We start from the raw sequence: 13,215 nt of genomic DNA on the forward strand, positions 1-13,215 counted from the left end.
TGAAAAGTTATACTCCATTTATGTATGATGTGTCAAAATGCATTCTACCATCATGTAGAATGATGTCTTATAAGTTCCTATAACTAATCAGAACAAATTTTAAAAATATCCTATGATTTATAATCCAATGGGAAAGTCTCAGGGTGGCTTTATCAAAGTATAGCCAAATAAATGGCTTTGGCAGAAGTATTAGCTTGAAGTTAAAAACTGATTTTGGAAAATTCTACATGGAAGATGGTCACAATACATAGACTTATGTTATTGTAATTACTGATGAATGTTCTGTCTTATCCCACCACGCATGTCTCTTTGATGCCTTCTATTTAGTTCCGACTTTGTTGCTCACGTGCTAGTCGTGGCCAAGCTAATGTGGGCCCTGCTGATAACAATTCTTGGTTTTCTTTTTCTTTTTTAGTATATTAGAAAAAAATGGAAGAATGGTGGTTATGAGGGAACATTAGTGGCATTTTATAAATTTTAGAATAGGTACAGAATACCTATCATATGGAAGTGAATAATGTAGTTTTAAGTCACTTGTGCATGAAGAGTGATTTAATTCAGACTTAGAAGGCAATACTTTAAGTCTTGGTCTCAAGGAGAAGGAGCAAGAAGGTAGTGAATGTAAACAGATTAAGTATTTTATTACAATAAAAATGAAATTTAAGTTATGGAAAGAATTTAAATGTGGCATATCTTTGAGAGGTCATAGTATATGTAGGCATTTTATGGGAGGTTTGGGAAAAGACTAATCCTTTACATATCTCTTCTTTGTGTTCAAAACCAATTAAGAAATAGACAAAAATAAGATCTGAATGAGAGTCCTTACATTCTATACTTCTTTCCAAGTTTGGATCATGGAATTTTTATTTAGTCAGTTCCATGAAGGAACATGCCTACCCTATACTCCGGGGTAGGGTCTGAAGGAACATTCACATGCAAACATACAATCTATGTTCCTCAGCTCCTATCCCAAGGTACTGGGGAACAGAGATAGCTCCATTAGGATCTCATGAGCAAAGGAACAGTTTCCCATAGAAAAAGTGAGAGATTTTAATCAAATGCAGGCATAGTGGGCCAGGCAAAGCAAAAGATATCTGCTATACTATTAAAATGGTTCAGTAATAAATTTGTATATAAATATTTATTAATCTAACCTGTAAAGCATTTTGAATTTTCCTATAATGAGAAAGTTATGGGTTTACATTTTATTTATATTTTAAAATAAAAGTAAAGGCTAGAAAGATTGAACAAAATTTAAGTAATTAAGTTTATAAGGAGCATAGTGTCAAGATAGTGGCAAAATGAATCTCCCAACATTGCATTGTAACTGAAGTTGGTAAAAATTGAGAATTAAGCATGGTCTTTATACAGAAAACTAACATTTCTGTAGGTAAAATCAACAGTTGAAACAGGTTAAATTGAAGTTTTGGATAAAAGTACAGAACCTCTAATGTTGATTCTGACACTTAAATAGCTGCATATACATATTTAAACTTGGCAAAACTTTTATACAGGCATAAAACCCCACTGTGATGATTATATATTAAACCTGGTGGTGGCTGGGGACATTTTTTTGAGTTGGAGCCACATTACTGGTTTTGCTATAGAGCATTACCTAAAGGGATTGGTTGCCAGTTATGTACCTTTCTCAAATGAGAAGATTTTCTTTATAACTGTAGGGACACAGGAGCTGAAGAATAAAAATCAAACTATCATCTCAAAATTGAACGAGGAGTTAGATTTATTTGGTGAAAGCAAAGGAAGAAGACAGGGAGCAAAAAAGCAGGTGATGACTTTTCAGATTTAGTTTGAGTAGATTAATATTTTTAATATGATATGAAGAATTCAGGAGAGGAATGCACTTAAACATAAGAACAGAACTGATAAAAATTGGGTGGTAGGGCTGGGATATAGCTAAGTGTTAGAACGCATACCTAGCATGTACAAGGCCCTGGGTTTGATCACAACATGACCAGAAGGAAAATAAAAAAGTGGGAGTGAAGAACCTATATTAATTTATTGTTACTGGGAAGAGCAAAGATTAGTAATTTTAAAAAAGACAGACTATAGTTCTGAAGTAGTCACATGAAGGAGAGAAATAAGAGAATGGAAAAGAGATGTGTGTAAAGGGCAGTGGTATTACAAAGGATTTCTAACATTTCACATTTGAAAAATGACTTGCAGAGAGAAATATTTTGAAAGGATAAGGAATGAGGCAGAGGATATAGTACTTTTGTCCAAAATCCTGATCATAAAACTGTTCTCTACTTATCCCACTCATCTTTTTAATTATACCAAATGCCTTTTGCCTGTCATCTGTTCAAAGTATGATTTTTTTTTAAAAAAATATGACTTCTAGCTAATTTAGCCTTTATATCTGCGTTAGGTGTACACACACACACACACACACGGGTGATGAGGGAAGAGATATATATCTGACAGATACATATGAGACAAAGTATCTCAGAACGAAACTTTCCCAATAGCTCCTCACTTGGTGGACTAGTCCCTATATTGCTGTTATCCAGAACTTGCCATTTGCATGGTTCGAGTGGTTTGTAAAATGATGGTTACTCCAAGAAGTATAGACCACCTTTTGGGGGCTGTAATATGAGAGATGAACTTAGTATTCTACATATACTTTAAAAAAAAATAATTTTAGTTGCATATAGACACAATACCTTTATTTTATTTTACTTATTTTTATGTGGTGCAGAGGATCAAACCCAGTGCCTCACACATGTGAGGCAAGCTCTCTACTGCTGAGCCACAATCCTAGACCCTCCACCCATACTTAAAAAAATTGTATTGTGATGATTTCTGAAACACAAGGTTATATTATGCATTAGTGTCCAAGTTCCATCTTCAGACTTTGAATATGGAATCTTAATACAAAAAATTTCAGAATGCAAACCAATGGTATTGTCACATATCTTATATTGAGCTGTTGCTAACAACTTATAAAGCAAGCTGTGAATATTAAAAAAGATGAATATATTTTGATATTAAAATAAATAAAAGTCATTGAGAAATAAATCATAGGATTTATGAATGCTTTCAGTGATACTGGTGACTTTTCTACATGTAAAAATATTTTAAATTATTTTTGTTCTTGGTAAAAACAATGTGAGACAAATATAATTTGCTTATAATTATAAACCACATAAAATAAATCCTTCCACCAAATCTTGGGTATAATCAATTTACTGACCTTCACCTCAAATTACTAAATCACAATGAACATGTGATTTGAATTTGCTTTCTATAATAGAGATGCTTTTTGAAGAGTTATCCATACAGTAGTGTTTGCCACACCAAGGTGGAGGCAATGTACTGTCCACCTATGGTTTCTTTGACAAATTATTTGACATTTCTACGCATCTTCTTTAATTAGAAAAATAAATTTTATTTACAAACCATCATCAAAAATATTCATGGCCTAGCTACTTTGGAATTCAGAACATTTTGCTTTAGAAAGGCAATATAGTGCCTACATACTGTATTTATATAATGCCCCAGGTGAGTATACCCAATAAGTATACACCATAATTGGAAAAAATTTCATAACTGTAAATGAGGGACTGTGGATATATAACATCACTTTATTTATACTAATTAAGTTTTAATGGATAAATAAAACTTGAACATATTTATTATGTGCATGATCCTTATCATCTACTATAATGACTTTTGAGAAATAAGTAAAAATTTCATTTAAAGCATTTATACATAATAAGAGTGCCAATAAGTATTAAATTATTATGTGTTGACTAAGAGATATAGACTAATAGTCCCTTCCTTCACAAATGGTAGGACATTTCATGAGACTAATGGCTGAAAAATCAGTCTCAAAAATAAGGTCAGAATATCCTATATGACTCTAAATCTTGCAATTTCATTTATACCAAAGCTCTCATTGAGCAGGTTTATTTTAGTTCCAAGTTATTTAAATATGAAGAGGTCAAAAGATAATTTAAAATATTACTTCTTGTGAATATTAATCCCTCTTTAGATATCAAAGATAAATCCAACATATTTAATTAGTTTTGCTGTAACTATTTTGAAATGTGAGTTTGCTTTTATATCTTTGATATATGATTTGAACATAAGTAAAAATTTGTGCTTGCTTACACAAGGTTTCATCTAGCTAAAATAGGTGAACACAGAAAGCTGCACTCAGCTGAACTGAGCTGCATGAGAATATAAAAATGAACACACCTTATGAAAATGAGCCAGTCATTTACAGCTGGTGTTATACATTTCTGTCTGGTTTCAGATCATCCTCCTTCTATCACTTCCTGGGAACTCACAAGTTGCAATCCTTTTTGACAATCATTTCCACAAGCAAACTTCAGTTCTTTTTCAAGGCAAAAGGTGTATTTATTTAATGTGTAAAACTGTGCTACTGTTTTTATTAGGTTGAAGTCTTGCTTTTAATGTCAATGACAAAGGTTTTGAGTGCTGTGCTACCAACTTTATTTCCTTCATAAATATGTGTTTTTATTCCATGACTGCATTATTATTAGCACCCTGTTCTAGAAGTTTTTTGGTAGAGTTTTTTGACTCTTCTAAATATAGAATCATGTACTCCACAATAGGGATACTTTGTCTTCTTTTTTCCTATTTGTAGCATAAAAGGAGTCTTTCTGAGGTAGTAATAATTTTCTATTTCACAATCTGAGTACTGGTTAATTATGATTGGTTCACTTTTTATGTAAAGTCCATTTAAAATGATTTCATAGTAACTTAATGAAATAGCATTCTTATTCTAGCTTAAATTCATAGTTTTTCTTCATTTACATATTCAATGGCTTTCTTTTCCCACCCTCATGTTTGATTCCCCCTAATTTCTCCTTAATGTAGTTGCATTGTAAAAGAAGTATTAATGTTTTCCAGAAGGCAAAAATCTCTAGAGACAAAAATGGCATATAAGAAAACTACACTCAAACTTTATGGTATGAGGTGGACAATGAGGTATGGTGACTTAACATACCAGCTAGTCACTCATCAATATCTTGTAAAAACATTTTTTTCCTTTTTTTTTTTTTTGAAGTAAACAGTTACTTAAAATATACTGAAAGGATTAACAGAGAGTCGAGATGTGAAAGTGATTGTCACCACATTCAGGCAATTCAATCAAAAACCTTATTACCAGAGATAAAAAAAAAAACAAACCCGCATTTATGGCAGCTTTCTCTATGACAGATCCTGAATATATTCCTATGAATATGAAATTACTTTAAGTCAGAATTGGAAGGAACTGTAAAGAGTATTTTTTCTCTCACTTTATCAATCCCATTTTAAATAGAAAATTTGACCAGAAGTCTCAAAATGTCTCAATTACTTATTGTATCACTGTTTGCTTTAGTGTAAAGGTTTCTATGCTACACAAAAGTTCACTCAACTAAATATTTTTGTAGTGAGCAGAAAAAGAGGCCAAACAAAGCAGGTAAATAGATTATCTAAGTTGTAACTCCATGTAATTCCTATAGCAGCAAGTATAAATAACTATTTTCTCATTATTTTCAGAGTTGGCTCTCATACAATATACCTTGATCTCATCTGAAACACAAATTTACAAAATTCACACTTTATATACAGTAATTTAGTAAGGGGAAGTAATGAGATAGAAAAATCAAATACTTTAAAATCTACTTCTTTAATATATAAAATAGCAAAGAACAATAAAATATTTAATTCACAATGACCATTTAAATACTATTTACAACAACCTTATCAGCACAAATATCTACATTTGTACAAAGTATTTTCAGAAAAAAAGTTATATGTGAGTAAAATAATGTATGAAACATAATAGAAGACTAAATACATCTTGGACCATAATTTTATTACTTCTAAATTTGCCTTATTTTAAAAAAACTATAAGAATAATTTAACTCTCTATTGTTTTCTAAAATGTCCTAATCAACTTGTTGTAGCACAGTAGAACTAAACTGCCGCCAAACTGATTTAGGGATTTTAAAGAATAACAAATATTTCAAAAACCTAAAACTTTTGTTGACATTTTATATTTATTTAAAGTACAAAAGAAGAAAACAAAGTCTCTCTTTTTTTTTTTTTTGCTTGCTGAAGAAATTTGAGTAAACAGCTATATAGATGATTTTGTTTCAAAGATTTTAAGTACATTTTAAAGGATTCTGACACTTATAAAAAAAATAGATGTGATCAATTTCATTTCCCTTGATTTCAAAGTGACTTATCTCAGATTTCCTTTCGAAATGTTTCTTCCAAATTTTCTAACCATGTTTGAATTTACTTTATAGATGTTTCTTTTATACCCTAGAGAAAAATAAAACAATGGATAAATAAAGTGAAAGTATCATTTAAAAAGTTTTCACTATTCATTCATCTTTTATTAAAAATTAAGTCACTGAATAAACTTATTTCATTCACTTTGTTTTCTTCTCACTGATGAAAGGCCATTTCTATAGGGATTTGCTGCTTTCTTTCTTGTATAATCAGTTTTTAGAAAATCTTTAGATTATTTCCCCAAAGCTTTAAACTTCCAAGTCTTTGCATCTTGTACTTTCTTTTACATTATTTTTTAATTTATATATGACAGCGGAATGCAATACAATTCTTATTACATATATAGAGCACAATTTTAAATATCTCTGGTTGTATACAAAGTATAATCACACCAATTTGTATCTTTATACATGTACTTTGAATAATAATGTCCATCACATTCCACCATCATTTCTTACCCCATACCCCCTCCATTCCCCTCCCACCTGTCTGCCCTATCTAGAGTTTGTCTATTCTAATGGCCTGCTACAGATCCCTTAATCCCCTTCAAATTGATTTTATCTACTAGGCCCATTCTTCTGGGTCTTTATCTGCCTTTACAATGATACCAAACTCAGCAAAGTGTTGTTATAATAGGGTGTCACTGATTTTTTGAGATCAGTCTAGTTATTTATTTTTTTTGGGTTACATTTGGTTTTAGTTCTAAAGGCATTTATTTTCTTGACATTATTTCTTGGGAAAACTCTTTTTAAGAAGTTGATTCTACAACCAAATAATAAACTTAAAAAAATTTTCAAATCATAGAAATTGGTTTTTCTAGGATACCTATTATCAAAGAATGGATTAAATAGCTCATATTTAAGGAGAAGTAAGCCAGGTGCAGTGGCGCACACCTGTAAATCCCAGGTGAGGCAGGAGGACTGTGAGTTCAAAGCCAGCCTCAGCAATTGTGAGGTGCTATGTAACTCAGTAAGACCTTGTCTCTAAATAAAATACAAAATAGGGCTGAGGATGTGGCTCAGTGGTTGAGTGCCCTTGAGTTCAATCCCCAGTGCCCCAAAATTAAAGAAAATAAAGAGGAGTATTTTTTTTTAAACTACTATAGAAGAAAAAAGTAGGAGATCATACTAAACTATAGTACTCACCAAAAAGGAAAAAAAGATTTAACCTAGATTTTAAAAAGTATTGATTGTTAAGGACAATGGAACACTTAGAAAGAGATATTCATTTATAAGATAGTATTTCATATACATTAGAATATCTAAGTGAAAATGCCCAAGTAGGTATCAGAAATTTCTAGAAAAGTAATAATTGCTTTCTTTAGAATTTTTATTTGGGTTTTTCAACTAACAGCATACAAATGAAAAAAAAAGGACCATCAATGAGAAAGAAAGCAACTACTTTTAACTGAACAGTTAGAGAAATCTGTAAATCTCAGCTAGGATTTACAGGTGTGTGCCAACACGCCTGGCTCACTTTTCTTTAAATAAGAGCTATTTGGTAAGTATACTAGAAAAAACAAATTTCTATAATTTGAGAATTTTCGTAAATTTATTATTTGGTTATAGAATCAACTTCTTAAAAAGAGTTTTTTTTTTCAGGAGACAAACAGAGCAGAATACACTTAACACCAACTCAAACACCCACTGTTAAGTCCAGCATGTTAAACCAAATAATCACAGTAAACTTTCCATTTAGGTACCTTACTGTCTGATTTTTTTTTAACTTGCATAAAGAACATTTCCATTAAACTTAAGGTAAGCATTACAGAAATAAGCATTTGTCAAAGTTACAATTGAGAATTTTTATGACTCTAACCAAAGAGCATTAACAGAAAAAAGCAACAATAGCTTTCATGCTAGTCATAGAAAAACCTCATTATTTCACAAGACTCCTTTAAGTTCCAAACACTATAAGTTCCTTTAGAGAAAACAAATCAAACTGGGTCTTAATTGATTTTTTTTTTTTTTTTTTTTTTTTTTTACAGGTCCTAGCACCAGGTGAGTACTTAGTAAATAAATATTTTCTGAATGCAGTCTTAAGAACTGTAGTGCAGAGAGAGGTCTGGACATCATGGCTGAGAATCTGGCTGGCACAACACACATCTAGTTCAACCAAAGGGCTCCAGTTACCATGAACTCATGTCATTCCCATATGTAGTTGGGAAAGTATAGTCACCTTCATTACTATCTTTTACGATTTGCCAATGAGAGTTAGAATGTGATTTTAACTAGGTACAAACTGGAGCCTTTACATTAATTACACAAATAAGTATATCTATTATTATTATTTTAAACAATACCTTTATTTTATTTATTTATTTTTATGTGGTGCTGAGGATCGAACCTAGGGCCTCACATGTGCTAGACGAGCGCTCTACCACTGAGCCACAATCCCAGCCCATCTATTCTTTTTAATAAGAAAAAAAGTTCAAGGGGTAATCATTTATTTATAAAATAGAATTAATTAACTTATAAATAATTCAGCAATAAGAGGCACTATAGATTACAAAAAGGATTTAGAATGCAAAGTTGGGGGGGTCTGGTTCTGAGTTCTGGCTCCATCATAATAAAATCTGTTTGAATTTGGAAAGGTGGTTTACATTTTGTACCTTAAGTTTCCTTATCTGTAATGTGTGGATAATCACACTTGTTTTCCATATAATAAAGATGATAAGTAGTAGTATATAAAAGGGGATTTTAAAGAGAACATTGTTAAAAAAAAAAGCAAACTACTTACTACATGTATGTTAGATAATTAAATATCAAATTAAGAGCTGTGACATACCCGTTGTAGGTCTGTTTTCTTGTGAGAGTGTATTACTTGAATTATCTTGTCGAATGCGCTTGGCAAATCCATGATTTTCTTCAGCAGTTAATGGAATATCTGATGTGGAACTTGAGGGGAAAAGTTTTTATTTAAGTAAATTTTATATTTTTTACGTTGAAATTCACGTTCTATATGAAACAATAATAAAGTAAATCAAATACAGAAATATTAAGTTGCAAAATCCTACAGAAGTAATTAAAGACACTAACAACATTTTTGGCTTAGAGAGAAATCTAGTTGTGTGTGACTTTAATGATGTTTATTCAGTTATAATTGTGGGTGTAAGTAAGAATTTCGTACCAAAATATTTCCGGTATGCTGTGCTGAAATACTAGTAAGCACTGCTAATTCAAAGTGTAAAGGTAAGTAGTGCATGGTGACAATGGGTGAAGAGCTAAGCTCTTACTGCTAATTTGAAGCAAGAACCTTAATCAGGGGAACGTAAATACTGAGATTATCTGGAAACGTGTTTTTAAATCAAAACATAACTACAAATTATAATAAATTTAAAACTGTATTAGGTCATTCCAATGACAGATATTGGAATAAATTCCCTATTTGCATTTGTTCATCCTCAAAAATTTTACCAGCCTTACATTGTTATTGGGCTGAATTCTAACTCAAATTTAGTTGATATATTCTTAAACACACATCATAACCTGTGTTATAGGTTATACAAATAAAGTACAACTCCTATCCTTAAAACTTATACAATGGACACAAAATGAGGAAAAAAAATACAAATACTTGAAGTAATATAAGGTAGAATAAAAAAAAAAAAAACAGTGCTAAAGTTTTTAGACTTAAAGGAGCTATGGATTTTTTAGATATGGTAAGTTTAATAAGGGTTCTTAAAAATACAATCTTACCCCAACTGATTCAAATGTATGAATTGCCAAGATCATTGTAATGTCATGTGTAGCTAATAAAAGAAAAAAATACAATCCTTAGCTAGGCATGTGGCACATGCCTGTAATCCCAGAGATTCAAGGTAGGATGACTGTAAATTAGAGGCCAGCCTCAGCAACTCAGCAAGGCACTAAACAATTTAGTGAGACCCTGTCTCAAAAATAAAAATAAAAAGCAAAGGGGGATGTGGCTTAGTGTTTAAGTGCCCCTGGGTTTAATGCCTGGTACCAAAAAACAAAAGACCCCCCAAACCCCCCAATACTTACTCTAGAGAGTATTAATTGAAATTTAACAGGCTAGGGGCTTTGGTGGGTGATAAACACCCCTTTTCTACAGTAATTCAAACAAGCAAATTTTAGGAATTTTTTTTTACTAATATATACCATTTTACAAATTGATGCTAATTTGATTGTCAACTGTATTAATGATTGGGAACTTCTCTTTAAGACAATAACTTACTCTTCCAGCAATTTCAATTGTGGTAAATTGGTGTGAGTGTATGTTTGTGGAACAGGGAGAAATAGTGGTATGCTCATTGCAAATAGTCAGAAATACCAATTTAATAAGCAAAGAAAAATAGCCTGGCTTCTGAGAACACTGAATGAAGAGAAAAATATTCAACTGAAATACCTCAATTTTATACAATGCCTGAGAAAACCAATTATGGTATTCATAATGCTGATTATACCTACTATGTGAAAAAATGTGAACGATATAAAACAAAAATTATGCAATAAAGTACTAATGTTATACAAATAAATTCAATTATCAAAAAATTTCATTCCCAAATGGTGTTAAAGTTACTGTAAACCAGGCATAGTGGTGCATGCCTGTAATCCCAGTGGCTGGCAAAGCTGAGGCAAGAGGACTGCAGGTTCAAAGACAGCCTCAGTAACTTAGTGAGGCCCTGTCTCAAAATAAAAGGGCCGGGGACTTGGTTCAGTGGTAAAGCTCCTTTGGGTTCCATCCACCCAAAGTTACTACAATTCTGTTTTGAATAGTAAACACTTTTTTAAAAAAAATGTCACTGGTTATTTTTGATTAGAGATACTATTCTCTACAATTTATGTTAAAGTCATATTTATTATTTGATGATTCTTTACTTTGGCTAGTTCCAGGACCTTACATTTCTACCTACAGCATGTACTTATTTGAAAATCAAACTTTTGAATAAATCTATTAGACTAAATCTCATATTTCTAGGACTGAAATCCAAACCTAATAAAAATATTTTGTATATTTATACATAAGTCAAGAACACTCAAACATATTTGGGATTATATAAAATAGTTAATGAATTAAATGTTTATTATTTAGATCTGGGCAACTTAGTAAGAATCTATTGCAAAGAAAAAAAAAAAGGCTGGAGATGTAGCACAGTGTCCCTGGGTTCTATTCGCAGTAATGTACCCAAAGTTTATCATTTATAATTCATATCATAAAGAAAAGACTTAAAATTGCTATGAGTATAAATACAAATTATGTTAAATATGATATTGAGAAGACATCCAGAGTCTTCCAATATATTTCTATAACTAAAACTACTAAAACTTCAGAATTAATCTTCTGCTTCTTTACATATATAGTGCTATTTAGTAAACAATATATATCATAATCTTTCAGTTGAACTAATTTCTAGTTAGAATTATGAGATATCTTTCTAAAAACACTAAAAAGGAATAACAAGTGTGAGGCCATTTTTGGGTATAAAATAAATAAACATGAAGATTTCCTTCTTCAGTTTTTAAAACCATATTAGAATATATACACACCTACATATGTATATAAAAGATGTTAAGTGGAAAATACCAGAGTTTATTACTCTCAAGCTCATGTAGCTTTAATTGAGGAAAAGGAAGATTAAAAAAAAGTAATTATGTACATTTCTAGCATTAATCTCTTCTAACCTTAGTTAATGGCAGGATCTAATTATTTGTACCAGAGGGAATGTAATAAAGTAGTTAATAGGATATGAGAAATCGAGTTACTTTCTTTACATGTCTTTTAATGTGATTTCATAATATGAGTTGCTCATGTCTTTTAACTCATCTAAAACCACTCCAAACACACACGTCACATACCTAGACATTTCTTGAAAAATCATGTGATTTGGTAATGACTATGTTTACATTTTAAGATTATTCTTAGATTTTAGTAAACACAACAGAGCATGTTACCAGTAAAGAACCAGAAAATTTAACATTAATGAATAGAATGAAAGACAAAATTGACATAATACAAATTAGTGATAAAATGGATGAAACAGATGATGACAGCTAGCTAGGCTTATTCATGAAGTGGCTGACTTGAATAAATGAGCTACACTAATTGCATAATTCAAATTTGTCCCTTAGCAAAATATAGTAAGTAGTTGATCCTTAGCTACAGAGTATCATTCCAGGACCGCAGTGGATGCCTGAAATCATGGATCATACTGATTCCAATACATGCTATTTTTCCTTATACATACATATACATGATAAATTTCTTTCTCTTCTTTTTTTTCTAAGGAGGCAATTTATATCTTCTCTTTGGCATATCGAATTGCCAGCATCATTGCTTTTTTGCTTCTAGCCAACTGTTAAGTAAAACAAGGGGAATTTGAAAAACAAGTACTGTGATATCAGGAGAGTCGATCTGATAACCAAGGTAGCTACTAAGTGGCTAACAGGCACACAGCATATGCCATATTGATATGGTGGGTAAACTGGGTGCTTCATGAAGTGAGAAAGAGGGAAAGAGTGCAAGATTTCATCATGCTACCAGAATGGCATGCAAGTTATAACTTATTGTTAACTTCTGAAATTTTCTACCTAATATTTTCAGACTTTGGTTCAGTGTAAATGAAACCATATATAAGGGAGCACTACTGCATAAAATTTTAAGTGTCATGGACAGTCAGAGACATTCAAGACAAATTAACCCATAAATTTTAAATTTACACATTTCAGGGGTCTTCAGCACTTTGCTTTGAAGCTGCAAGAACAGATCCTAAATTCACCTATTAGAAGATACTCTGAGAATCATGAATAAGTATGCTATTTGTAAATTTGTTTCCTGTAGCCTAGATGACAACAGGTCTATGGTAGAAAACAGAAAATTTAAAAGACTTATTTTAAGGCCTTCCACTTTCCTCCCCATAATAACATGGCAAAGAAAGAGGTAAAGTCTTACTAAGTGGCTCTACAGGGTTTCAGCCTTAATAAA

At 31.4% G+C, this 13,215-nt stretch overlaps 1 protein-coding gene across 1 annotated transcript in view; it reads right to left on the minus strand.

The window, feature by feature from the left end:
• Positions 1–6,168: 6,168 nt before the first annotated feature.
• Positions 6,169–13,215, minus strand: part of Kif18a (kinesin family member 18A) — a 66,954-nt gene continuing 59,907 nt past the window's right edge. Inside the window, exons 16-17 of the mRNA XM_076844288.2 lie at positions 9,058–9,167; positions 6,169–6,300 (exon numbers count right to left, since the gene is read on the minus strand). Coding sequence (XP_076700403.1) covers positions 6,218–6,300; positions 9,058–9,167 — 193 coding nt within the window. The 3' untranslated portion in view covers positions 6,169–6,217. The remainder of the gene's footprint in view (positions 6,301–9,057; positions 9,168–13,215) is intronic.

The sequence above is a fragment of the Callospermophilus lateralis genome, chromosome 2 (assembly GCF_048772815.1).
Source record: "Callospermophilus lateralis isolate mCalLat2 chromosome 2, mCalLat2.hap1, whole genome shotgun sequence".
Classification (NCBI taxonomy): domain Eukaryota; kingdom Metazoa; phylum Chordata; class Mammalia; order Rodentia; family Sciuridae; genus Callospermophilus; species Callospermophilus lateralis.